This window comes from Eupeodes corollae, chromosome 3 (genome assembly GCF_945859685.1).
Source record: "Eupeodes corollae chromosome 3, idEupCoro1.1, whole genome shotgun sequence".
In the NCBI taxonomy this organism is placed as follows: domain Eukaryota; kingdom Metazoa; phylum Arthropoda; class Insecta; order Diptera; family Syrphidae; genus Eupeodes; species Eupeodes corollae.
The window spans coordinates 109,105,928-109,130,434 of NC_079149.1; the positions used below are offsets into that span (position 1 = coordinate 109,105,928).

Sequence of the window (24,507 nt, forward strand, 5' to 3'; positions counted from 1 at the left end):
ATAATAAGATTAAAATACGCATACGATTGCGAATGGGTCACACCAACCTAACACATAAACACCTCATCACTAACGAGACGCCCCTGCTCTGCCACTTCTGCGACGAAAATCGAACGCTCGACATAATTCATCTATTATCATGTACTCAAATAAATTTAAAAAGTCAAACTCTAGTTTACAACATATTATCCTATCTTTTGACAGGAACCACATATAGTAATGATAATAATGTATAAAAATAATGTCAGCACTTAATTTAGAAAAACTTTTATAAAATTTGTTACTAGCTGAAAACCCTAGCAGCTCCAGCTTTATAGTTTAAGATATTATTAACAATGTAGTTTATTTTATTGTTAATAAAGTTATAATAATACAATAACAAACTTAGGGATGACCGACAGTTTTGCAATGCGACGGTAATTTTTGTATTTCATTTTCACTACCCTTTTTATTTATCGGTGTTATGTAAAAAATATGAAGATGATAGGATAAATAGGATGCGTATTTTTTCAACATATAAGGAGGTACGCCATCAAGTTCTGAAGCTTTGCGGACGATTTCATCTTCAGAGATCCAAAGACTAATTGAATTCAAATGAGGGAAATTTTGTGAGAAGGCCAATGACTCAGGCGTTTGACAGGAGTTCGCTACTTCAAAAGCATCTTTGAAAAAATTTGCAAACATATTTGAGTTTTTTTCAGACTCAACGAACTTAGTTGTTGAAAAACATGCAGTTCGGATACCCGTCAGTATTTCTCTTGCTATTGACATAGCTCCAAAAGTGTTTTGGGTTGTTTTTTATATCGGTTTGAGTATTTAAAATAAAGTCATGATAAAGAATATTTGAATAGTCAATAAACATGTTTCTTAGCTCATTGTATATTACCAAATCATTATCAGCTTTTGTTTTATTATATTTAATCCAGGCCTTGTTTCTTTTATTTTTAAGTGTTTTAAGCAAGGGTCAAACAAATAAAAACAAATGGAAGAGATTTAGAAATATTGCGCGGTTTTCGCGCACGTTTCTTATGGGCATAAGTTCAAATACATTTACGACCTGTCACGATAACTTTTGTTTAATAACAAATGATAACATCGTTATGATATTTTAAGTTTGGACATAATCCAAAAAATTGATATGGGAGAAGTTTTATTGAAAATTATTAGATTACGCCAAAAAGAACTAAAAATTCCAACAGCATGAGAAGGCGAAAAAGATTAAGTGCCACAAACAATGACGAATTCAATCGTTTATCAAAATTTAAAATCAGATTAATATTAAAATTTGCAATTCATTTTGTTTTATCATATTTTTGTATGGCTTACCTGGACGTAAATCAACTAGCGAACAGTGCTGATCCACCCATAGGAAAACTGTCCTTTGGAGTTCATCGGCACTAGCACTTGACACAGATGTTGTATAAGATGCTAACAATGGCTCTAAGATTAGACCAAGCTAGAAATTAGGTAAAACAAAAATGAAACTAGAATTGAAAAGAGTTAAAGACTGATCAAACTTACAATCCAAAACTTCCAATTCTGCATAGTACGACATTTGACATAATGCTCGTACAATTGTCGAACATGTTCAGTTCGCTGGCGGGTAACTGGTGCTCCATTGGCAGGTAAAATGGAGTGCAGATGTCTATTTTTTTTATTTCAGGCAACAGCAAATAAAAATATATTTAAAAGCTATTTTTTTAACATTTAATGATAGTTTGATATTCTTACGATAATGAACTGTTTAAGTTATCTCGTTCCTTGCGAAGCAATTCCATTTTCTCCTTGAGTATATTTCGTTCTGAACGTAATTGTTTAATGTAGTCAGCACCTTTTTGTAACATGGCTGCCTTACTTAGCTGCAAAGAAAACAAAGATATATTTTACCAGGTAAATTGAGAAACAGTCAAAGATGTGCTAAAGTTATTAACCTTTGCATTAGGATTCTGTTGAAGTTGTGGTATCAAGGAATGCAACATATCGAATCCATTCTTGATGTTGTACCTTCTTTTTTGCTCGGCATGAATATGACCCGCACGACGCTGTGTCTCTCGTGGATATTTGAGAGTGTGTGTTGGCGATAGAGGTGAATCCTGATCGTGAAACGATTCCGGTGATAGACTTATATTGCTCGTGGACATATGACCACCAGAGGGTGGTGGAAAACTTAACATCTGAAAAGTTGAGATAAGTTGAAAAATATAAAATCAAATCAGAAATTTTGTGTTTTTGTAAATTACTTTATTGCCGGGAGGACTGTGCATCATTAGTGCTGGTGCTGGTACAGGTAACGAAGTTGACTTCTTTGGAGATATAGGCTTGGGCATTGATTGATGCAATCCATGCTGATGATGTTGTTGTTGTTGCTGGGAAGACACTCGTATATCACTTACTGATGGCACATAACTACTGCTCGAACTTAAACTGCTTGCCGGTGGTTGACTAGGGGCTGTTAGGAGCTGTGCTAACGTTGAATTCAACATTGGATCACTAGTTGCCGTTTGCAGCCGGGGTACTTGCAAACTCGATCCACTTGTTACACCACCACTGATCATAGTTGGAGAACTTTGATGGTGTATGGAGTTGCTGCGAGAGCGAGATTTATTACTCTTCGCTTGGTACTTGGGCACAACGAAATGCTCAATTCGTGATTCGAGCTTTTGCAGTGACGAATTAAGAGGCAGACTATTGGAGCGGAAGATTTCTTTAGTAAGAATCGGTTGTTCTTGTTGTTGGTGTTGTTGTTGGTGTTGTTGTTGCTGCTGCTGCTGTTGCTGTTGCTGCTGCTGACTAGAAGATGATGATGAAGAAGAATTAAGGGGTAAAAGTAGTTGATGCTGACGAAGAGGAATCGGCAAGGACTGAGAATGAATATGCTGTTGTTGGTGTTGTTGTTGAACACGTTGTTGCTGCTGTTGTTGTTGTTGATGCTGCTGTTGTTGTTGATGCTGCTGCTGTTGTTGTTGTTGATGCTGCTGTTGTTGCACATGATCCTGCAGCATTGTATTCATATGGGAACCAGGTACATTTCCTCCCATTGCAGCTCGAACATTTATATAATTACCAGTTGATGCCGACTTAGGAAAACTTTGTACATTGGGATATGGTTTAAACGATGGTAAAGGTAATGAGATACTAGGCTGTGGGGCTATTTGTTGTGAGCGATTGCCAAGTGAACGATGGAAGCCTAAATCACCTGTTGGATTAGTATTTAAAGTGTACATTGATAAAACTGTATTTGATGGTGGTTGTGGTGGAGGTTCGATTTTTACATTTGGCAAAAGGCTAGCCTTTTGCGCGACTGCCGGATATGATTTGATATTCGAATTTTGAGGTATATTGAGCAAGTTTTGGGATTGATTCATCGAAAAATTATTGCCATTATTGTTGTTTAACATAACTGTAGGGAATTGTTGTTGCTGCTGCTGTGAAAGTTGTTGCATATTAGATTGATTTGATGCTGATTGTTGTTGTTGTTGTTGTGCTTGAATTTGAAGAGCTAAAGATTGTTGAAGATGCTGTTGTTGTTGTTGTTGACTTTCGGCAAGCATTTGTTGATAGATCTCAGTTTGATGGAGGGTTGGTTGGGCTTTATCATAATTATGAGGTTCTCGTCTAAAATAAAAGTATTATTAATCTTTTTTAAATATTTTTTTAAAAATATAAATCTACCTAAATGGTCGTTGTGTAGTTTTGGAAACTCGTCCTTTGATAACACTTTTAGCTGAGAATCCCTGCATTTGATTACCGGAGTTTTCCATTGAAATTGGAAATGTTTTAATCGATTGGCGCTTAGGAGAGGTATTAAAATCTGAATCCACTGACTGCTGCTGTTGTTGTTGTTGTTGTTGCTGATTGTTGTTGTTATTATTATTCAGGGTCATAATAGCGCTACTTAGATCAGTTTGACTGCCTAAATTATTTTGAAATTGTCTTTCTAATTCAGAGTATTGCATGTTATTTAAAGGTGTATTCAATTCCATCATGGCTGAGTCGTCTCCATTGGACATTGATTGATTTTGATTCGTAACATCCATCATGTCACTAGAATCCATTTGATCTGGACCTTTTTTTTAATTGAAATAAAATTTATTTACTATGTTTTCATAATGTGTTTTTTAAAAATTTTATATTATTACCCATGATTGCTGAAAAGCCAGCGTATTCTACAGCTTTTAACATATCGTCGTTTCCCTCTTCGGGAACAGATGGAAGACGTGTATTCTGCAAAAGTTCTGATTCAAACAAAAACTTGTTAGTTTGAACGTTGAAATCAGCTAAGTGCGGATGTAGCCTACCTTCAAATGTTAAATCGAGGTCATCTAAATTTGGCTGCAATGGTCCTAAGCTAGGCTGTATAAAATCTGCATTTCCTGCTCCTCTAGCTAAAATTATAAACGAATTTATTAAAAATTACCTTCGAAGGGATTTCAATTTAATAACTTACCTATTTCTCGTGGATCTGGGAAGGGAAATGGAACATTTATAGCAGAAAATAATGTATCAGTAGTCCAGTCTTCAGTTAGCATTGGGGACCATTCAAAAAGATCTAATTCACTTTTCTATTGAAAAATAGAAAAAACAACAAAATAGGAACATGTAGTTATAAAAATAGATTGTAAGGAGTAACATACCGTGTCGTAAATCAAACACCCAGAATTATTTGACTTGAAATTACGTCTCCATTTCCTGTATTCTGCTTTGATGACAGTTAATTGCCTCTTCCAGTATTTTCCTTCAAGAACAACACTCTGTAAGGAATTTGAAAATAAAATCATGTATTTTGAAACTCAGGAAATCTTGTCTTTCTTCAATGTGACATCAAAAGAAAAGCTTTAAGAAATCTTAAACTAAAAAAAGAGGTTTTGGTCTTGGTGGGTCAATGAAGGTTTCTCTTAAGAATTTTCTTCATCAGGTGGTCCTATAGGTGATAATATTTAAGTCTTTCTGTTCAAAGTTCAATTTTTGACTTTTATCGGTTTGAAAGAGAAAAATTCAATAATTTGATTTGAATAAGCCTCAAAAAAATACATAATTTTTGAAATAAGTAAACTAAAAATGTTGACCTTGGAATCCAAATAAAAACAACAAATATTTCGAGATAGCAATTTATCAACATATCAGCTTCTTTTATTTATCAGCAATACACTAGAAATAAAAACATAGGAAAAGCTCAGTGGCAGCTTCCAAATAGAAGCAAGCACACCTATTGACTACATTCTTTTTGATAACAATAGAAAACACAGAGATAGTACCACTAAACTTTGATAGCTTTTAATAACGTGTAAAGTTTGCTTGTATTTTGATAATCAAATTAAATACCGTAAAGAGAATACCTTTAATCTTTAAGTTTGAATTAAAAAGAAAAAACATCATCCGTTTTGTTATTAAAGATTAAAGGTTACAATTACTCGTAGTCGTATAAAGACAAGTTAAGACTATGTTTTAAAAATGGTTTTGTATGGTTTAAAAATGGTGTGTAAATGTTTTTTTTTGGCAACCTATAGTCACGTGCTTTAAATCATTAATGTCATTAGTCAAAAGTATCTATAGATCTACGTATTCAACAAAACTAAGAATTTATTGAATGAAAATCTATTAATAAACTCACCTGTGGATTGCTGTGAATATCTGCATCCAAGGGTGAAGCAAATTGGCACACTGGGGTTTTTCTTTTTAATATAACTGAAATAAAAACGAAATTAGAAAAAGAAATTAAATAAATTATATTGGTAAATGTTATTTATGAACGAAATAATAAAGAAGTTAATCATAATCTTTGTATTTTATTGGAGGGGTTATTATTTTACGGATTTTGTACTTAAGTATAAGGCGACAATTTAGCTTAAGCTATAAAAAAAGACTGACCTTGAAGACTTTTGGGCATTTGGAGAGCAAAATTAATGATTTGGGGTTTAAACTAAAGATTATAACATAATTTATGACCTATAGCCAAAGAAAGAAATAGTTTCAGTCCATATTTTTAAAATCTGAACAATTAAGGTTTGAAAGTTATCTAAGGAATTTCAAACATCTTTAAATTAAGCTTTAACGTATTTTTGGTTAACATTATTTTTCTGTATTTTAGAAAGAAGAACATAAATTAAGAACATTTAGTATTAAAAAAAAAGATATAGAGAAATAAGTGTTTTTTAATCTAGGTAGGTAAGTAGAAATGGCGACCTCAAGGCATCCTAGGCTGAGATCCTATTAGCGCTGTAATACGCCGTTTTGATACCAAAAACTCGTTTCATTTCATTTATAGAGAAGCTTTATAGCGATTATGTTAGAGCCATTTTGTCGCATTGAGAAAAAAGATTAGGTCTCTAATCTTAGCTCATCAAGTTCGTGAAAGAATGCTTTTCCAAAGTATTTCATTCTAGTGTTTTCCAAAGCACGACATTTGCAGAGGAAATGGATTATCATTTCACTTTCTCTTTGGTCACATCAACTACGGCAAAAGGTATTGTAAGAGATACCCAACTTCTCTGCATGAACTCCTATGGGCCAATGTCCGGTACAAACCGCAACAATCCTGGCTATGTCTTGCCTTGGCCTGCATAGAAGATCGTTTGTACGGGTTTTATTATAGATGGGCCATATCTTCCTAAATATAATGCAGTTGGGTAAATTGCTCCACCTTCGGTTTGATTCAGTTTGGTAGATAGAAAAGATTTTACCCTTCACGGGCCGATTCTTGCCTGGCTAGCTCGTCAGCCCGTTGATTTCCCACGATTCCACTATGGCCCGGAACCCAGATCAGGGCGACACCGAGGTTAATATTCAGGCTCGCAAGCTCATCGCGACATTGCTGGACCAATTTAGATGAGGATATGGCCGAGTTAATGGCTTTGACAGCTGCCTGACTGTTTGTAAAGATAGCCGTATTTCGGTTTTGGTTTGGGCTTTTTTAAGTATCTTACATTCCTCCTTTTTTGCCAGCAGTTCAGCCTGAAAAACGCTAGAACAGTCAGAAAGTCCTCCCAATCTTCTCTGGATGGGAAAATAACCTTAAAACCCTTACTAAGGCTCAAAGTAGGAGTGCAGTAGGCAGTGTCTACCGAGATAATATCTGAGGGAATCAATTTCGTTGTGTTGCTATGACCATGAGGTTTTGATAACCAGCTGTTTGATTCCTTCAGCCTAATAGCGCTGCAGGAAACTATGTATTTAATAAAAAGATCGATTGGTAGAAGATCCTAAACAACGTTTAAGGCTGCCCCTGTGGTGCCCACGCAAACTGTTCTCTGAACCTTCTTTAGCTTATCAATATTATAGGCTTTGCTAAGAGCACGCCGCCACACAATCGACCCATATGTTAAGATTCTACGTACTACGGCTGTGTATGTCCATAAAATCATCTTCGACTGAAGTCCCCACTTTTTGTCGAAAGTTTTGCTGCAGGCGTAGAAGGCAACACAGGCCTTCTTAACCCGTACTTCAATATTTACCGCCTTCACTCCACATCTCTCTAATTTAATGAGAATTGTATCCATGACCAGAAGCCATAGAAGAGGCAAAAGGACACCACCCTGGGGTGTTCCCCTACTCATGTGTGTTTTTTAATCTACTGTAACAAAATCCAAGACAAATTCTTGAAAGTGTCTTATGTTGCCATTATGCAGCTCCGAGTAAAGATTAGGTAATGAAAATTTAGTAAACTTGACTTAAATTGCTTCCTTTTTTGGCTAAAATCTTGTAGTTTTTTTTTTTAATGTTTGATTTAAAAAATAAGAGAAAAGATATTTTGGCTTATGAAATTTACTTCCGGCGGATCGCCCTTCCTCAGGGCCGTAGTTCTTCGAACATTTGTTTATTATTAAATATTGTTCGACAAACAGTAGCCCTTTTGATTTTTTAATTGGTCAAAATAGTGACAAATTAAAGTGAAGATATTTTCTTCGACCATTTAACTTATTGATAACTAATACGATAAGATTTAATATGTTTACCGAATTGATAACTTTTTCAGAAATTGTCATAATTTCTGCAAACAGGCAAATGTTAGTTATATTTTGACATTTATGATTTGAAGAGACACACAAAATAGGTCAAAAATATGTCAACATTAATTTATTTAGAAAGATTTCTTCAAAATAATTCGTCGTACAATAATTCGTGTTGACATTTAACGTACATTTTGAGCAAGCAACTAGTCAGTTGGTCAAGTGTCGTACATTTTACTTTACTTTACATACTTGGAACTTTACTTCACAAACGTCTACTTTAAATTTATGGTATGTCCACAAAAAAAACTTCTTAGGCAAGCTACAAGTCTATCCAGACTTGTATATTTTTTTACACAAACCATCAAAAAGAATTGTACAGAAAATAAATAAATCATAGAGTAATAAAGTTAAGCTGCTTCGAGGTTGCTCTGAATGACATTTTTATTATTTCATACCTCTAAAGAGCAAATTTTTTTTTTGTTGACATTTTTTTATAGCTTTTGAGCTGTCAGACAAAGCAAACGCTCAGATAATTGAAATAGACCTTCTGTTCGGAGTCACATTACGTTAAATTACGTTCTTTTCCTTACGATTGTCAAACGAAACGTGAGGTCGAAGCTCCATTGTGATAGCATGCATTGAATTCCTATGGTTGAACTCGTAAACTTCAGGCGAAGCCGAAGCTGAAGCGTGTTTGTGTTTTAGCCATTATCAACTGTCATTGACTTATGGGGTTTCTCGTGGATAAAATAAATTAATTTATTCTTGATCTGTCAAAACAAACATTTCCCCTGTTTTTGTATTTTAAAGCGTTTTTAAAAAATCTGAAATAAAACTTTGGGACTTGAAGCCGTCCTAAACTGTCCCTTTTAACTAACTTTAAGGCTGAGTGAGTGAAGGTGTAAAAGATTAAAGACTAATCGGACACAGAAAATAAAAATGAAAAATTAATCGGACCAATTCTACTGATGCACTGTAGAGTGCTCAGTAACAGTAATTTTCCCGTCAAATTATGATAGGCTTTAGAAAATGTTCTATTGCGATTCATATGCAGTTTTTAAAAATGGCCCCGAAAGGTAAACAGACGTCTGTTGAAATACGAAAATTGGTTATAGCGCATAGTCAGGATGGAAAATCAGTTCGAGAAATAGCTAAAATTGTCTAACGGAGCCATTCAACAGTTCATTACATAATTTCACGTTTCAAAAATAAAGGTAGGATCTTTAATTCTAGCAGGAAATTCAAGGCAAGTGAAGGAAAATCCTTTCTCATCCTCGGAATCTCTACAGGTGTTTTTGAAGGAGACCAGGAATAAGGAAGCGAGCATCAAAACGGTCCGAAGAGTACTGCGAAAACAAGATCTGAATGGCCGCGTAGATCGAAAAAAGCAATTTATAAATGAAAAAAATGGAAATGAAAGGCTTTTAATTTGTTAGGGAACTTTTAACTAAGGAATAAGTTAACATTTCTTGAATTTGTATCGTTTGTGTACGGATGCACGTTATAACATCAAAAAATAGGTTTCGTTCACAGATCAAAGCAAATTTAACTTGAAAGGATCAGATGACAGAATGTTTGTATGAAGAAAAGCAAATGAGGAATTCTCTCATAAACATACACGGGCAACTGTGAAATATGGAGGTGGGTCGGTCATGGTATGAGGACGTATTTCGAGTTCTGGAAGCTTACACTTTGTGGAAGATAAAATGGATCAAAAAGGGCTACATCAACATTTTACAGCAACATTTGGTGCCAAGGGTCAGTAAGCTTGGAATAAGAGAAAATTTCATCTTCTACACAGCAAGATCGTGGTTGTTGTATAATTGTCCCAAATTGCTTTAAACACTTGAACAGTCCCCTGACCTTAATGCAATTGAGCATATAAGGGATGAATTGGGACGTCGAGTCGCTCAAAAGACTTTTCGAAATATTCAGAAGAATGGACAAAAATACCCCTGAAGTTTGTTCAAAACAGGTTTCTTCGATGCTTCAACGCCTTGAGGCGGTAATTAAATCAAAAGGATACGCCACAAAGTACTAAATGCAATTTGTCCAAATATTTGTGAGACATGAAATTATGGAGTTGTTTTAGAGCTTAGTTTTCTTGTTTTGAATAGTAATTTAAAATGTTGTTTTTGTTTATTTAATATAAATATGAGTTTCCTTATGGTAAAATGTGATGTTTAACACCCCTACACATTTTCTTAGAGAAATTGCACAGCGTAAATGGAAAGGTATGAATGGGTAATTATTTATTTATCAAATAGAAATATAAGAATAAAAAACATTTATTTAATAATAGCAAACAAATCTAATTTTAAATGTTAGCAAATAAAATTGCTGTTGTGTGTTTGAAAATTGAAAAAACACGTTATTTTAAAAATGTTTGACGTTTTCTAGAAAGTCTGAATCGATAAATTGTAAAGTTCGATGAACAAATGTAAAGTTTTGGAAGCATAATGTGACAGTGCCGTTACTTGAGCTGTTTTTTTTAGCCTTCATACATTTCTTCTTTTAATATAATTTTTGCAAACGTCATTTTAAAATTATTTCAGTTTCCATATCCATTCCAGATCCACAGAATTCGTTGTATATGTTTTGGCATCGAATCTATTGACATTGACGTACGAAAATGATGAGGGTAAACCTAGGTCTGTTCAGTTTTTGGACCCAGTGCGTATTGAGGATCTTCAGAGCATTTATTAAAACTGATACAATCTTTTCTTCATATTTTGTTTTCGTTTGCTAAATTTAAACAAACTAAAAAACTGTCAGAATTGGCGTCACAAAACTGTCAACAGACGTCATCAAAACCATGTTAGCGAACATGCCTATTAATGAAAATTGATGTCAACAAAAAGTTAAAAGAGACAAGTAAAAAGTTCAACTACTTTTTGCGTTGTGTCCTGTAACTGTGTTGCTTATGAGCCACTTCTGATAAGAACATGTTTAATTAATCAAGCTGTCACTTACATACGTTTCCGTAACGTATGCATTGGGTCGTTTTTTAAGGCAATCGCGAAGATTTAAAATTAAATTAATTTACTAAAAACATTAAAAACTGCTCTGTTACTTTCTTTTCGTTTCAAAGACTTTTATATTTACATCAAATTAATGAAATATAATTATCATTGATTTCGATTTTGGGTTTTCTAAAAGATCTCCAATTTGAACAGTTTGATGGTTTGTTCACACATACAACTTTCGACGAGGTGAAATTTATGTTAAATTGAGGTGAATTTATGACTGTAAGATCTTTGTGTATAAAACCTTCAATGTCAAAGTCGCCATAGCCACAAGGTACCGTTCCATATAGGCCAACATTATAGTACATTAGGTTTTATATACAAATATGTGATGAAACTCTGCCGTTAACTGAACAAAAAATTAGATACGCTCGATTAAAACAATTCAACACTCCATTCCTTACAATTTTTTAAGAAAATTAAAAAAATGAAAAAAAAAGTGAAAAAGGGGCCTACCCGATATAACAGGAGGGCCATGTTTATATGCAATATTTTTTAATAGAAAATTGAATACTTATTGTGAATTAACTTTGAAATTAAATTCACGAGCAAAGATCAAAAATACTTTTTTAATAAATGTAGAGGGAATTTTTGGGGAAGGGAAAAAATCCCCTGGGAAATTTTAAAAACAATAACCTAGAAGAACTTAAACTTCAATAACGATATTTCAATATAACTTCAAATAAATTCTACACAAGATATTTTTTCTTTGTCAATTACCAACAGAGATCCATTGAGAATTAATTTATAGCGACTGCGTCTTAAAATACAGAAAACAAAACTGTATTTTATCATTTTTTCCATGTAGTAGATGTATGAAGGTTTAATAAATATAAATAAATTAAATAAGTTAAAAGATTTATTATAAATCTTTGTATTGTTTTTGATTTTCTTTTCTTTTTTGTTAGTTTTTAACTGTTTCACTCTATACTTTTTAAGTACTTTCAGTTTTTTAAAAAGTTTCAAAAAGATCAAACGAAACTTAAAAAATCACTTAAATTAATTAACAACAAACGTCACAAAATTCCACCGAAGTTAAATATACTATAAGAATTTTTTTTTTAAATTAAAAGAAAAATTTAAAACAAAGTGTCAATTTCAAGAAATTACGCTGCGTGCTGATAACAATTCGATCTTTAGAAAAATTTAAAAATTGATCATCATTTATTATGAAGTAACGTTTTTTCACTTCTTTTATTTTTGTATTGTTTTCTTTTTTAAACTTTTACTCGTTTACACTTTGAAAGGAAAATAACCATAGACTATTGAACTTTGAGATATATAGCAACAACCTAGAAATCTGTTCTAGTACTTGTGTTAGACTAAATAAGCTAGAAGCTTGCCAACTTAAGTAAAGTAAGAGTTAGTCTAGACTAGTTTAGAAGAGAACAGAGATTTAATCAGCCTATATATCAGTTCGAGACTATAAAAGGGAACTTTGTGAAAATTGTTTTTGTATCACAATATAATTTGTGCAAAAAGATTAACAATATGGTATTTCTTTATTTTTTCTTTTTGTTTCGTATGATTCCATCTTTAGTGCTTTAACTCTTATCAGTAATAAAATACTTTTACTTGCTCTTATACTAGGCTAGGGTAATGTATTGCCTTCTTAGGAATTGTAGGTAGCTATATAAAGTCGGTGGGACTATAGAGAGTTAGAATAATAATATATTATCAGATAGAAGTTCCTACACTGAAAGGAAAGTGAATTGCAACTGTCAAAACAGAAATCTTTTAAAGTTAACAATCTTAAATGTAACTTTGTATTTATTTTTAATCTTGACACCTTAAATACTCAAGACTTATGTGACATTAGTTTATCCATATTCCGATTATAGTAATTTTCATTTCAAATATGTTCTTTTCTTTCTCTGAACTAGAACTGTTCTGTTCGGAGTGTTCTGCATTGTGAATGAAACACACCTGAACACCATTTTCAAATTTCATTCTGTTCTTTTGTTCTGTCATTTTGTTCGGCTGAACATAGAGCGCACTCTGGTGCCCGCGACGAGGTCTGTTCGAAACTTCAAAGGATTCGAGATATATTTATTTACAAATTGGTCTGTAATTTTTAAGATTGACTAAAGAGTAAAATTATGAGCACTCTTAATGAGTTGATTAATACGACATTGAAATTGGATGAATGAAAGTTTTTTTTTTTGTTGTAAATAAACATTTTTTGTTAATAGAAGACGCGATAAGATAATAAGAAAAAAGAAACATTATGATAATGTTCGGGATTAGGGAAACAAATGTTTTTTGTTTTAATGTTTGCTTTTTCTATTTGGACAAAAATAATAGAAGGGGGAAAGAAAAACAATTTAACTTAAACTAATATTTTTTTTGCACCGTTCTAGAGGCCTGATTGATAAGATAGAAGATTATTTCAGGCATATTGCCAAAAAAACCGTTGATGTGTAAGTTCTCATTTTTTCAGTTATTAGGTTAATCCAAATCAAATTACTGAATCTAAAGAGTTGTTTTGTTCAAGAAAACATTTCATTGCGACGATTTGGGAAGTTGTCAATTTTGAAACTGTCATATTTTGACATTTGACATGTAAAAACTACACCATTACTAAAAATGTACTTACAAAATTTAATAATCTGCTAAAATGCACATCAAAAATTGTGTCATACAAGCAACAGGAATTTCGAGATGATCACAAATGCCACGAGACTTTATAAGTTAACAACTTTCTTGAACCAAGTGAAAGATAAGTTCTATACTAATGCTCGAAAGTAGGTTCAATTTAAGAAAAAAAAATTCGTGGAGGTATCGAAAACATACAGCCACAAATGTGCAGATCAGTCTTTGAAAATTCACTAGCAATCAATTCTGGCTACCATTGGCTTTCATAATTAAATTCAATCATTTGATTTTTTTGTTTATAGCATTCATTGAAAATTTCTGTCATTCGGTAAACATTTTCTGATTAGGGGCGAATTATAGCTATCATTGAAATCGATCCGGAAAAAATTTTAAATCGATATTTGACAGTATCTCCCTTGTATTAGAAATGAAAATTATAAACTGATCGATTGGAAATCGCGCAAAGAATTTTTTGAGAAAAAAAAAGTGTAATGGCACATTTATTTTTCTCTAAAAATGTATTTTCAATTTACCGGACGGAAATTCATTTTCCTGAACAGCTGATACTTTTATGTTCAAAAGTGAAACGAATCGTTCCACTGATTGGTGTTGCAATTTTACACAATCCCAATGACAAATTTCTGTCAGTAAAAATTTTTCATTGGATTCCAATCAAGACATATTGTTGCAATAACAGACATTTTTAAGGATAGCTATAAAAGACCTGTCAAAAAAATGCCAATGTTTGTTTTCAATGATGACAACCAATGAAAAACTAAACATTTGAGGTTAGAGTTCATAATTGAAAGTTAAACTGACAGATGGGAATACAAAGAAAATGGAACGCTTATGTTCCGAAATTTGACAATCAGCTGTTTATTGAAAATGATTCCACTATTTAAAAATTGAAAATGTACTATAAGACAAATTCTGGATCAACAATTGATCAGCTTCTTTTCAATCATACATTACAAAATTTGACTCTCAATCACTTTTCAATATCAAAACAAAATTGTCATTGATGAAAACCAATGATAGCTACAACTGGCCCTTTAATAGCTGATTTAATTTCTTAATAATTACTCTTTTTTAACTATTAAAATTACATTTCTTATTGGTTAACCCTGTTTGAGTTTTTTGACATTTCGAATAAAAAGGTCTGTTCTTTTTGTTTTGTTATCTTTTTATTTACAAACTGTCACTTGTAAGACATGCTCCGAATTAAAAGTTTTAAAAAGCGAGTAAGCATTTTGGTAGATACATTTTGGAATTATTAGTAAGTTGCTAAATACTTAGACAATTGATTTTTTTTTTTTAATTTGGCGCTAATAGCTCCAATTTTATTCATTCACGTGTATTTTTCATAAACTAGTTTTCATATAACAGTAAAATTTAAAAATCGTTATACGAGTAGCAAAAAATCTAAGATCTAAAATTAATCAGGCAATCACGTTCGATGTTTGAACTAAAACGTCAATCCCGTGCGATCCAATCTGTCATTTTATTTAATATATTTTTAATTTCAATTTAAGTTGATCCAAATTATAATCTTAAATCTACTATTTTAAATGGTCTGGTCATATATTTATGTACGTCATTAAAGGTTCTTAGATTATAAACCTTTAAAAAAGGGTTATCTATTTTACTGATTAAGTGTTGTATTTAAATAGAAGTATAATAACTATAATTTAAATCGTATATCTAAATATTTAATGGGGTTATCATAAGCTTCCGTTTAAGATATTTTAAAAGTTAAGTGCATACTACAAAATACAAGAAACTAAAGTAACTGCCTTAAACTGGTAACTGGTAAATATACTAACTGAAGTTTGACGTATTTTAGAGATACATACTCGGAATAATTGTGTTTTATATCTACTTTCAGAAAAACGTCTTAAAAAGTAATTTAACGAAGGGTTGCCATGCCGGAGATTAGCTTTATCAAACTATAAGGAACTATTAAGAAAGATCAGATAACTTATCAAATACCTCACTAAAGATATTTGTTTGAAAATTCAATGAATCATTATACTTTTATTTGAATTCAAAGTTTTATTTGATAAAAATTAAAATAATCAAAAAAAAAAATGTATAAAAATTAAAATAAAAGTCGAACTATAAAATGGTTACAAGTATTAATTACATTATTTGTTCAAATCTGATATTATGTACATAACAATTTTTAGTTTTAGTGTTTTTTTAATTAAAAAAGTTGCTTAAATGATTTTTTGAAAAACTTACATTGCATATGCCAACATCTCCAAATAACATTGTTCAACCGTATCTTGTCTTTCCACCGCAATCGAACTCCCTTGAAGTGATTCCATTTTGGCGATGTTAGTTTTTGACTAAAAGAAAAATTAGATAATTATTAAAAACAATTTTGCTCCAGAAACAAATGAAAATAAAAAATATCCATACATAATTTCTGAATTTTAAGTCCAAATGTTATAATTTATTTTATTCTACAAATGTCGAAAAGTTCACAAAAGTTTAATTTAACTTAGAGTGAAAGGTGAAATGTTTGGTAATATAGGAAAAATCATGGAAAGCCATTCATATCGTCATTTTTGAAGACGTTAAATTAACGTCAATAATTTAATTGTCATTTTGTTCCATTTCTACAAAATCTGTTTAATCCACATGAGTCAACACATTTAAGAATTTGTCACCAATTCTTTGACGTTTTAGGTAATAGGTTTTCCACGGGTAACATAAATCAATTTAATTTTGATCTAGATCTGTCAATTCAACAATTTACCCTGTTTTTATTTATTTATGATTTAAGATCATCGATTTTTCGGAAGATATAATTTTTAAAAAATGGTTAGCTGGGAATTTGACAGCTTTCTCACGTGACGAAGTTACTTAAATACAATGAAAAAACAATTTCAATCGACTTCCATGCGCTACGAGAGAAATCAAATTTTAAGGGAATCTGAACCTGAGCAATATTTTCGACTGCCTAATGTTTAATTTTTGCCATTATACTAACAAACAATTTTCTAAGTAAGATTCTACATAGACTTCATAAGTTTATGTAGAATATGGCTTCCTGCCTTGAAGCCTCTCCTTCTTCTTCACAAATGGAACTATCGCTTCTCGATAAAGTCCTGCTTACTGACTTACAGCAAACAAGCTGTTTTAAAAACTCAAAAATCGAATTTTCGATTTAGTCTTTTCTTCTGACGCTATTAGTACTCTTATTCTAGAATCAAGATCAGGAATTACTAATATTGATAAATATCATCCCCCTTTGGACATTTTTTTTGACTTAAGTAATCACTGAACACAGTAATTCCTTTGATTGCTTCCAGCAGTTCTCTGATGATTTAACCATTTCTGGAATTGCTGATACATTAGCATTTTCTAACATTGACGAAGTAGTTTTAACTTTTTATAAGATCCTGAATTAAAGAAATCAAGAAATAAAAAAACTTAAGCCATCCTTGGTACACGAAAGAATTGCGTTTACTGCGTAACAAAAGAAATAAGGCATGGAAAACGTATCTCAAAACTCTGTCTCCAGTCAACTTCTCTTTTTATGTTGAACTCTTTAACCAATTTCAGTCTCTTTCTAATTTGTTATATGATAGCTTTTTTACTGATATGGGAACCTCTTCGATAGAAAAATCAGATACTTTTCTAGTCAACTTTACTTACAAGAACTTTACTTTCGCAACAAATTTCCGTGAGTCATTTGTTGATAGCCCTGAAGAAGTTGATGAAGTATATTTTCATAATCTTCACTCCTTTTCGCAAACTATCTGTGGTCACATACCTGTGATACAGAGAACGGTCCTTGATCTTTTATCCGCGTTGAATGATGACTGTTCAGCCGGTTCCAATGATGTCCCCCGATAGTATTACAGGAGTGTAGTAATGCTTTAGTTAAACCACTTACATTCTTATTCAAACTTTCTCTAAAACCAGGCAAATTTCCCAGCATATGTTAGAAGTCATTTCTAACACCAATTTTCAAGAAAGGTAAGAAGGCGGATATAACAAACTACAGGCAAAGCTTTCTAGCATTCTTAAATTGTTTGAACAAGTTGTTTTTGAAAATGTAGCATTTTTTAGTAAAAATCTCATTTGCGAACAGCAACATGGTTTTGTGAAGAAAGGTCAACCGTTACTAATCTCCTCACATTCTCAAACGCTTTAGAACAAGGTTATGAAGTTGACTGCGTATACACTGACTTTTCTAAAGCTTTTGACAAACTTAACCACGGAATGATTTTATTTAAACTTAAAGCTCTTGGTTTTCCAACATTTTTCTTAGCTTGGATCAAATCATACCTTGAAAACAGCTCCTATAAGGTAAAATTTAGAAATTGTCATTCTGAACCTTTTGTTGCTCAATCTGGTGTTCCCCAGGAAACCCATCTTGGCCCTTTTCTGTTCATCCTGTCTATTAACGATGTATCGTTATGTGTACGCTCAAGTGAACTTCTCATTTTTGCTGACAATATAAAGATTTTCAAAATAAAAAGAGGCTGGGATGCGACCCACACTGATAACTTCCCATGCCGTCTGTCTTGTAGATTTTATTTTTTTATGATAAGACGGATTGTTGGATTTTTATATAAAAATTATGAATATCGAAAACAATATTTTCTGTGAAATAAAACAAGTTTGAAGCCAATAGTTTTAATTTTTGAAAAGCTATTTGAGTCGAAAGTAAATTTTTTACCAAGTTTTAGTATTGTTTTTTTTTAGAGTTTTATTTTTTGTAAAAAAAACTTTCAATACGATTTTTTTCAAAATTTTATCGAATGTTGAAAACAATATTTCTTATAATATAAAATTAGTTTGAAGCCAATATTTCAAATTTTTGAAAAGATATTTAAGTCGAAAATCAATTTTTTCCAACTTTTGTTACATTTTTTTTAGCGATTTTTCTCAAAATTTTACTGAATGTTGAAAACAATATTTCTTATAAGATAAAATTAGTTTGAAGCCAATACCTACAATTGTTGAAAAGATATTTGAGTCGAAAATCAATTTTTACCAACTTTTATGCATTTAGGTTTTTATTTTTTGTTAAAAAACTGTCAATTCGATTTTTTTCAAACTTTGTCCTAATGTTGAAAACAATATTTCTTATAAGTACAAATTAATAAGAAGCTATTACCTCAAATTTTTGGAAAGATATTTGAGTCGAAAATCATTTTTTACCAACTTTTGTTAATTTTAAACTTCGTTGCACAAAATTGTTTTGGAGATGAAATCATATTTTAGTCTTAAAATTTTGGAGGTGACAATTTTTTTTTTTAGTTTTTTCGATTTTTAAAAAAACCGTTAAATGGAATTTTTCCAAACAATATACTTGTTTGGTATCACGTTACAGTTTATTATATAAAATTTAATTCAAGTCTCTAGCGTTTTTGGTTCGTAAGAAATTTAGGGTTAACCAAAGTTTTCAAAAAAAGTTTGAAAAAAACGTCGCGAACGTACGGACGTACGAACTTACGTACACACGCATGCACAGACAACTTTCTAAAAACCTTTTATTTCGACTCTAGGGACCTTGAAACGTCGAGAAATGTCAAAATTTTCAATTTGACAAATCGGGAAGTTAATTAAGTCCACCCATGATCGTATTCTTTTACAAACCGACATTGTTAGTTTCAAATATTGTTGTGGGAAAAATAGCCTTTCACTAAGCTTTACTGTATTTGATTATTGTATATCACAGCAAAAACTCTGCCAGTCAACATTTCTGTTCCAACTTATAGTTTACACATCACATTAATTTTATTGTTAATAAAGCAAGTTCTATGCTTGGTTTTATACATCGCTGGGCAAATAAGTTTAATGATCCCTATGTTACTCCGTCTTCAATTATCATCTTTTGCATATGCTTTCCAGGTATGGACTCACTATTACGAAATTCATAGAAAACGTATTGAGTGAATTCAACATAATTTCATTCGCTTTACCCTAAAGGGTCTTTCTTGGGATGATCCTTATGATCTGCCTCCCTTCATCCCTAAATCGTATTCTACTTCTTCAAATGCAATCTCTCCATCAAAGGCGTGTTAATAATGACTTAATATTTTTTCATCAACCCATTAATAGTGAAGTTGATGCACCTTATTTGCTTTCTTGTGTACATTTGAATCATCGAGGCGGAACTCATCACCTGCGTACATTTGATTTTATACATATAGACTTCCATAGAACTAAGTATGGGAAGAATGAAGCTTTAAGTCGAATGAGCATTTTATATAACTTAAACTGTACATCGACAGATTTAAATTTAAATAAGGTGGGATTAAAATCATTGTTTAGAACCAGTGCTCCACTATCGTTCGTAAACGTTCTCATTTTATTTTTTGTTCTGTAATAGTTCTGAACGTAGTTTGACGCTTGCTATAAGCTTACTACTTTCTGAAATTCTGAAGTGTAAAAAAAAGTCCTTAAGACAGATAATAAACAAAACTATTTCTGCATTCATAACTGTCAAAGTGACATAATGGTGCCAGTTTGATACTTTAAGTTAAAAAAGAAAAACAGTGTTCAAATGTAACTTAAAAACAATTTTGCGAGACTCGGTTTTTAGACCCATTGAAATTATGTGGAGGCTTTACGAAATTTTTGAAGAAAACGACATAAACCAAGATTTCAACACATATTTTTGTCGCAAATTTCGATTTAACTCCATTTCCATAATCGGGTCAAGCTTGTTTCGAATCGGCGCAGGTTTACTATCAGTCGAAGCGGGCTTCAAGCTAAGTAAAAATATTCTAATATCATTTGTTAAAGTTACTTTTAAATAGTTTGTGGTCTGACAATTATCCACCAATTAGATATATTACCAATTGATATTACAGAAATTCTCATTCAAATTTTTCACTTTTGATGTCAGAATTGTATTAGTTTAGCTAAAACAAAACTTTTTTTTATTTATTTAAGTAGATACTTCAAAACAGACTCAAATAATAATTTCTGTAATTATTTGCATGGGAGACTAGCGTACCAGCAATTTCCAACCATACTCTCCGTTCAAAACACGTAAACATTCTTCCTACGAAAAGAAGCTTTTATCAAAATGAAGTCTACGGATTTCTTGTGAAATAGGACGAGTTGCTAAAAAATCGTAAACATCTTCGTTTTGGTTTGAGATGCAGAGTAAACAAATTGCATCTCAGTCCGTTCTATGTGGCCTGTAGTTGAGCTCAAGAGTTTCCGTCCGTATTTTGAATATTATACTTTTATCAGAAGCAGAAAATTCCTCACAGAAATAATTATTAACACCCAAAGTTAAATAAGGACGGCTCTAGATAGTGATTCAATAGCCTTTTCGAGATAATTTTTGTATATTTCCTCATCAACTATCGAAATGCAGTTGTAAAAGGTATTTCTCAATTCTTCTTTGTTGTTTGGATTTAGATTCATTGCTAGATTATGTGCTGTGGCAAGAGCATACCAATTTCTAAAAGGGGAATATCTACAATGGAGTGATATAAGCAGGATTTGCTTGTGCAGATTACTATAAGGTCTATGCATAACTTTAATAAGATAGTCTACGTTTGCCTTTAAATTTCTAACATATATTTGTGGAAGCCCGGACTCAACATATATGGCGTAATTAGGCGTGCTACGGGGCAGCCGGAAGATTCTTTTGAAAAAGTATCTTTTAATAACTTCAATATCCTCTAGAAATTGGTATCCATACACTTGATTCCCATAACAAAAGCAACTGTTCACGGTAGCTTCAAAGACCTTAAATTTCGACGTAGCTTCTTCAAAAAAAATGTGACCACATCGAGTTAATAGCTGATTAGGGCTAGTACCAAGTTCTCTTTAATATGATTTTTTATGTTCAAATTATGAGTGATAGTAAAACCAAGATATTTATACTCGCTGACAACTTCAATAGTGGTACCATATAATATCCAATTTCGTACATTATTATCTAAACGGTTCTGGGGTTTAAAAATCCTAATTTGAGATTTAGAAGTGTTGATTTTGAGATCCCACGAGTCGCAATATTGTTTAAGTTTATTTATCTGAAGCTGCAATGTCACTGGGTTATCAGAGAACACCACCAGGTCATCCGCATAGAGGAAAACCTTCAAAGATAAATTGCCATAGTTAACGCCTCCCGGTAATTTATTTTCAGCCTTGTGGAACACCTGTTTCGGTATTAAAGGATTTTGACATAGATATACCATTACAAACCATTGCAGATGTTTAATAAAAGTTGTTCATAAATCCGAATAAATTTGGTTAAATCCAATAACGGCTAGCTTATATAAAAGTGACCTTCTGTTGACGGTATCAAACGCAGCTTTAAAATCGACAAAAGAAGTCTATAGGGGCTTCTTTTTGTCGATAAAACGTCTGGCAACGCTCGTAAGAGCAAAAATTTAATCAATCGTTGAAAGTTCCGCCCGGAAACAGCCTGATATCGACTTATCAAATTATTTCTTTCAATCCAATTCACAAGCTTAACGTACAACATTTGTGCAAACAGTTTTCTTAGTGAGCTCAGAACTGAGATGCTTCTATAATTTTCTGGTGAACTCCGATTACCCTTTTTAAATATAGGAAATATTGTAACCAAACGAAAGTAGCTGGGAAATTTCTCTTCTGTAAACATTTTGTTTAATAACCCCAACACACGCTCCAGAAATTCAGGAGTTGAATTTTAACAGAATTCGATACACCAGTCTTATTTTCAACCCATCTTAATTGGATATTCTTCAACTTCTCTGTCAGAATTTTAATAATTCAATTTTCAAGAGTTCTCATTCGCACCATTCAAAGAGGACAAAAAGAAATGTAAAGCCAATTCGATTGGTAGGTGAGAATGAACATGTGTTAACATTTCATTCTCCTACTCTGTCAATTTATCTGAAATTCTCAGAAATCTTAGAAACCTAAACTGGCCAATTTACTGTCAGTTCGCTGTCAAATAGAACTATGAAGAACTATCAATAAATTGTAACAAATTATTATTTATTCTTTACCAAACGCGTAAATACACAACTTAATTGTCAGCTTATTGATAAATAATTGTTTAACAATGACAGAATTGTGAGTTGTTTAAAAAAGCAAGACATTTCAAATTACGATAAGAATAAGGAGGCTGAAATAAATTGTGTGTGTACAAGACACAATAATTTACAATTAATTTAAAGATACATTGAATGACAGTCATTTGTACAAAATAAAAAGATTGTAAGATATTGTAACCATCTTTTTTACTGACAGATCTACCAATTGTAGAAGGTGCAAACTTAGCTTAAAATGAAAGTAGCCATTTTATTTTAACTACTAAATAGTTTTAAGAAAACTTTTTATTATAATACAGAATCATACTAAAATTTCTTAAGTGTAATACTAAATTATTGTGTGCTATTTGTTTTCAAGCTTCTTAAGCTTTGATTAAAATAAATAAATAAAATAGTTAACCTAGTAAAATGAATCTAGGCATATTCTTTTTTCAAATTAAAATCTTTCTTTTTTAGATTAATCTCTTAGTTTGTAGGCAATTGCGACGTGACGACCATGACATGACTTTATATCTCCGAGTAGGAACACAGTAGCGATCTCCAAAATTTATTAGGAAAATATCAGTTAAAATCAGATTGATCCAGTTTCAATTTTGACGTCTTCCCCATTTATTAGATAAATGATGTCTTCTTTTATCCATTTCTATGTGGGTATTTATGTTTCATTTGTCAGTAACAGCGAAACTTCCTGGGGTCATCATAACTTGATTGAATGAACAACTCTGAAGAGCATTGCAAATGCCATGGATATTAATACAATGTCTACAGATAAACCATGTATCTTTATTCAACAGAAGTTTTAAGATTTAATAATTGGTGTCGGCTTACTACTTTATTCTAAGGGATGTAAATTTAATCCCAATTTCAGCGACAATTATGTTATTTGCCAGAGAGATAGACAAATTTAATTTAATTTATGTACGTTTTCATTTAAGTTCTCATAGATGAACAAAATTGTGCTGACAAAACGTTTAAGGAATTTAGAAACGAGAGCGATGGATCTTTTTGAGCATTTTACCGAACCATGAATAACAACACGAACATACCTTATTTATTTACTTCGTTGACGGAAACAAGATCTTATGAAGTTTATGTCATGTTTTAGGAGGTTTCTTATGCTTTGTTTTATTTTACGTTCGATGACATTTTATTTTTTGTTTAACTTGCTACTTAACAAATTTTATTTTATTTGCTTTTATTGTTTTGTATGGAGTACAATTTTGCTGACTTAGTAGACAATTCATTGAATAAAATATAAAACGTAATTAAAGATGAACCTTTGTCTGGACAAAGGTTTTTGATCATGATTTTGGTGAATGTCTATCGAATTGCACAAGTCGAGTTTCTTTTGGTTTGTGTTTATGAAGCGAATGCGAACATTTGACATAAATAAATATGAGAAATATGATATTTTTAAATGTTCTTAATTTAAGGTTCAAAATTGTTGTGGTACATATGAAGCTATTTAATGTTTTTCTATGAATAGAGATAAACGCCTGATTTGAGCTCTCTAATAATTAATGGTAACGAGTATAGAAAACAATGATTGATTAATTATTTATGGCTGAATCACAAAAACGCTTCAGCTTCGACTTCACCTGACGTTTACGAGTTCAGCCATAGAAATTCAATGCATGTTATCACAAAGGAGCTTCGACCTCACGTTTCGTTTGACAATCGTAAGGAAAAGAACGTAATGTAACGTAATGTGACTCCAAAAGGAAGCTCTAGTTCAATTATCTAAACCTTTGCTTTGTAAAAAAATTCAAGAAACAAAATATTTGCTCTTTGGAGGGATGAAATAATAGAAATGTCATGAAGCCGAAGCTAAAGCGAGTTTGTGATTCAGCCATTACAAATGTTTAACCTTGACACTTGCAATAGTTGTCAGAAATGTTGAAATTAGCATTGATA

General features: G+C 31.9%; 1 protein-coding gene across 2 annotated transcripts in view; it reads right to left on the reverse strand.

Annotated features, from left to right (window-relative positions):
- LOC129949599 (transcription factor SPT20 homolog) overlaps window positions 1-24,507 on the reverse strand; it is a 56,828-nt gene that overhangs the window by 4,175 nt on the left and 28,146 nt on the right. The window contains exons 3-14 of one of the 2 annotated variants that reach the window (XM_056061155.1): window positions 15,812-15,918; window positions 5,612-5,685; window positions 4,635-4,751; window positions 4,448-4,562; window positions 4,299-4,385; window positions 4,140-4,235; window positions 3,673-4,066; window positions 2,241-3,615; window positions 1,932-2,174; window positions 1,732-1,859; window positions 1,522-1,645; window positions 1,327-1,456 (exon numbers count right to left, since the gene is read on the reverse strand). In XM_056061155.1, coding sequence (XP_055917130.1) covers window positions 1,327-1,456; window positions 1,522-1,645; window positions 1,732-1,859; window positions 1,932-2,174; window positions 2,241-3,615; window positions 3,673-4,066; window positions 4,140-4,235; window positions 4,299-4,385; window positions 4,448-4,562; window positions 4,635-4,751; window positions 5,612-5,685; window positions 15,812-15,918 — 2,990 coding nt within the window. Of the gene's footprint in view, window positions 1-1,326; window positions 1,457-1,521; window positions 1,646-1,731; window positions 1,860-1,931; window positions 2,175-2,240; window positions 3,616-3,672; window positions 4,067-4,139; window positions 4,386-4,447; window positions 4,563-4,634; window positions 4,752-5,611; window positions 5,686-15,811; window positions 15,919-24,507 lie in introns of both variants that reach the window. The other variant, XM_056061154.1, reaches the window with a different exon arrangement.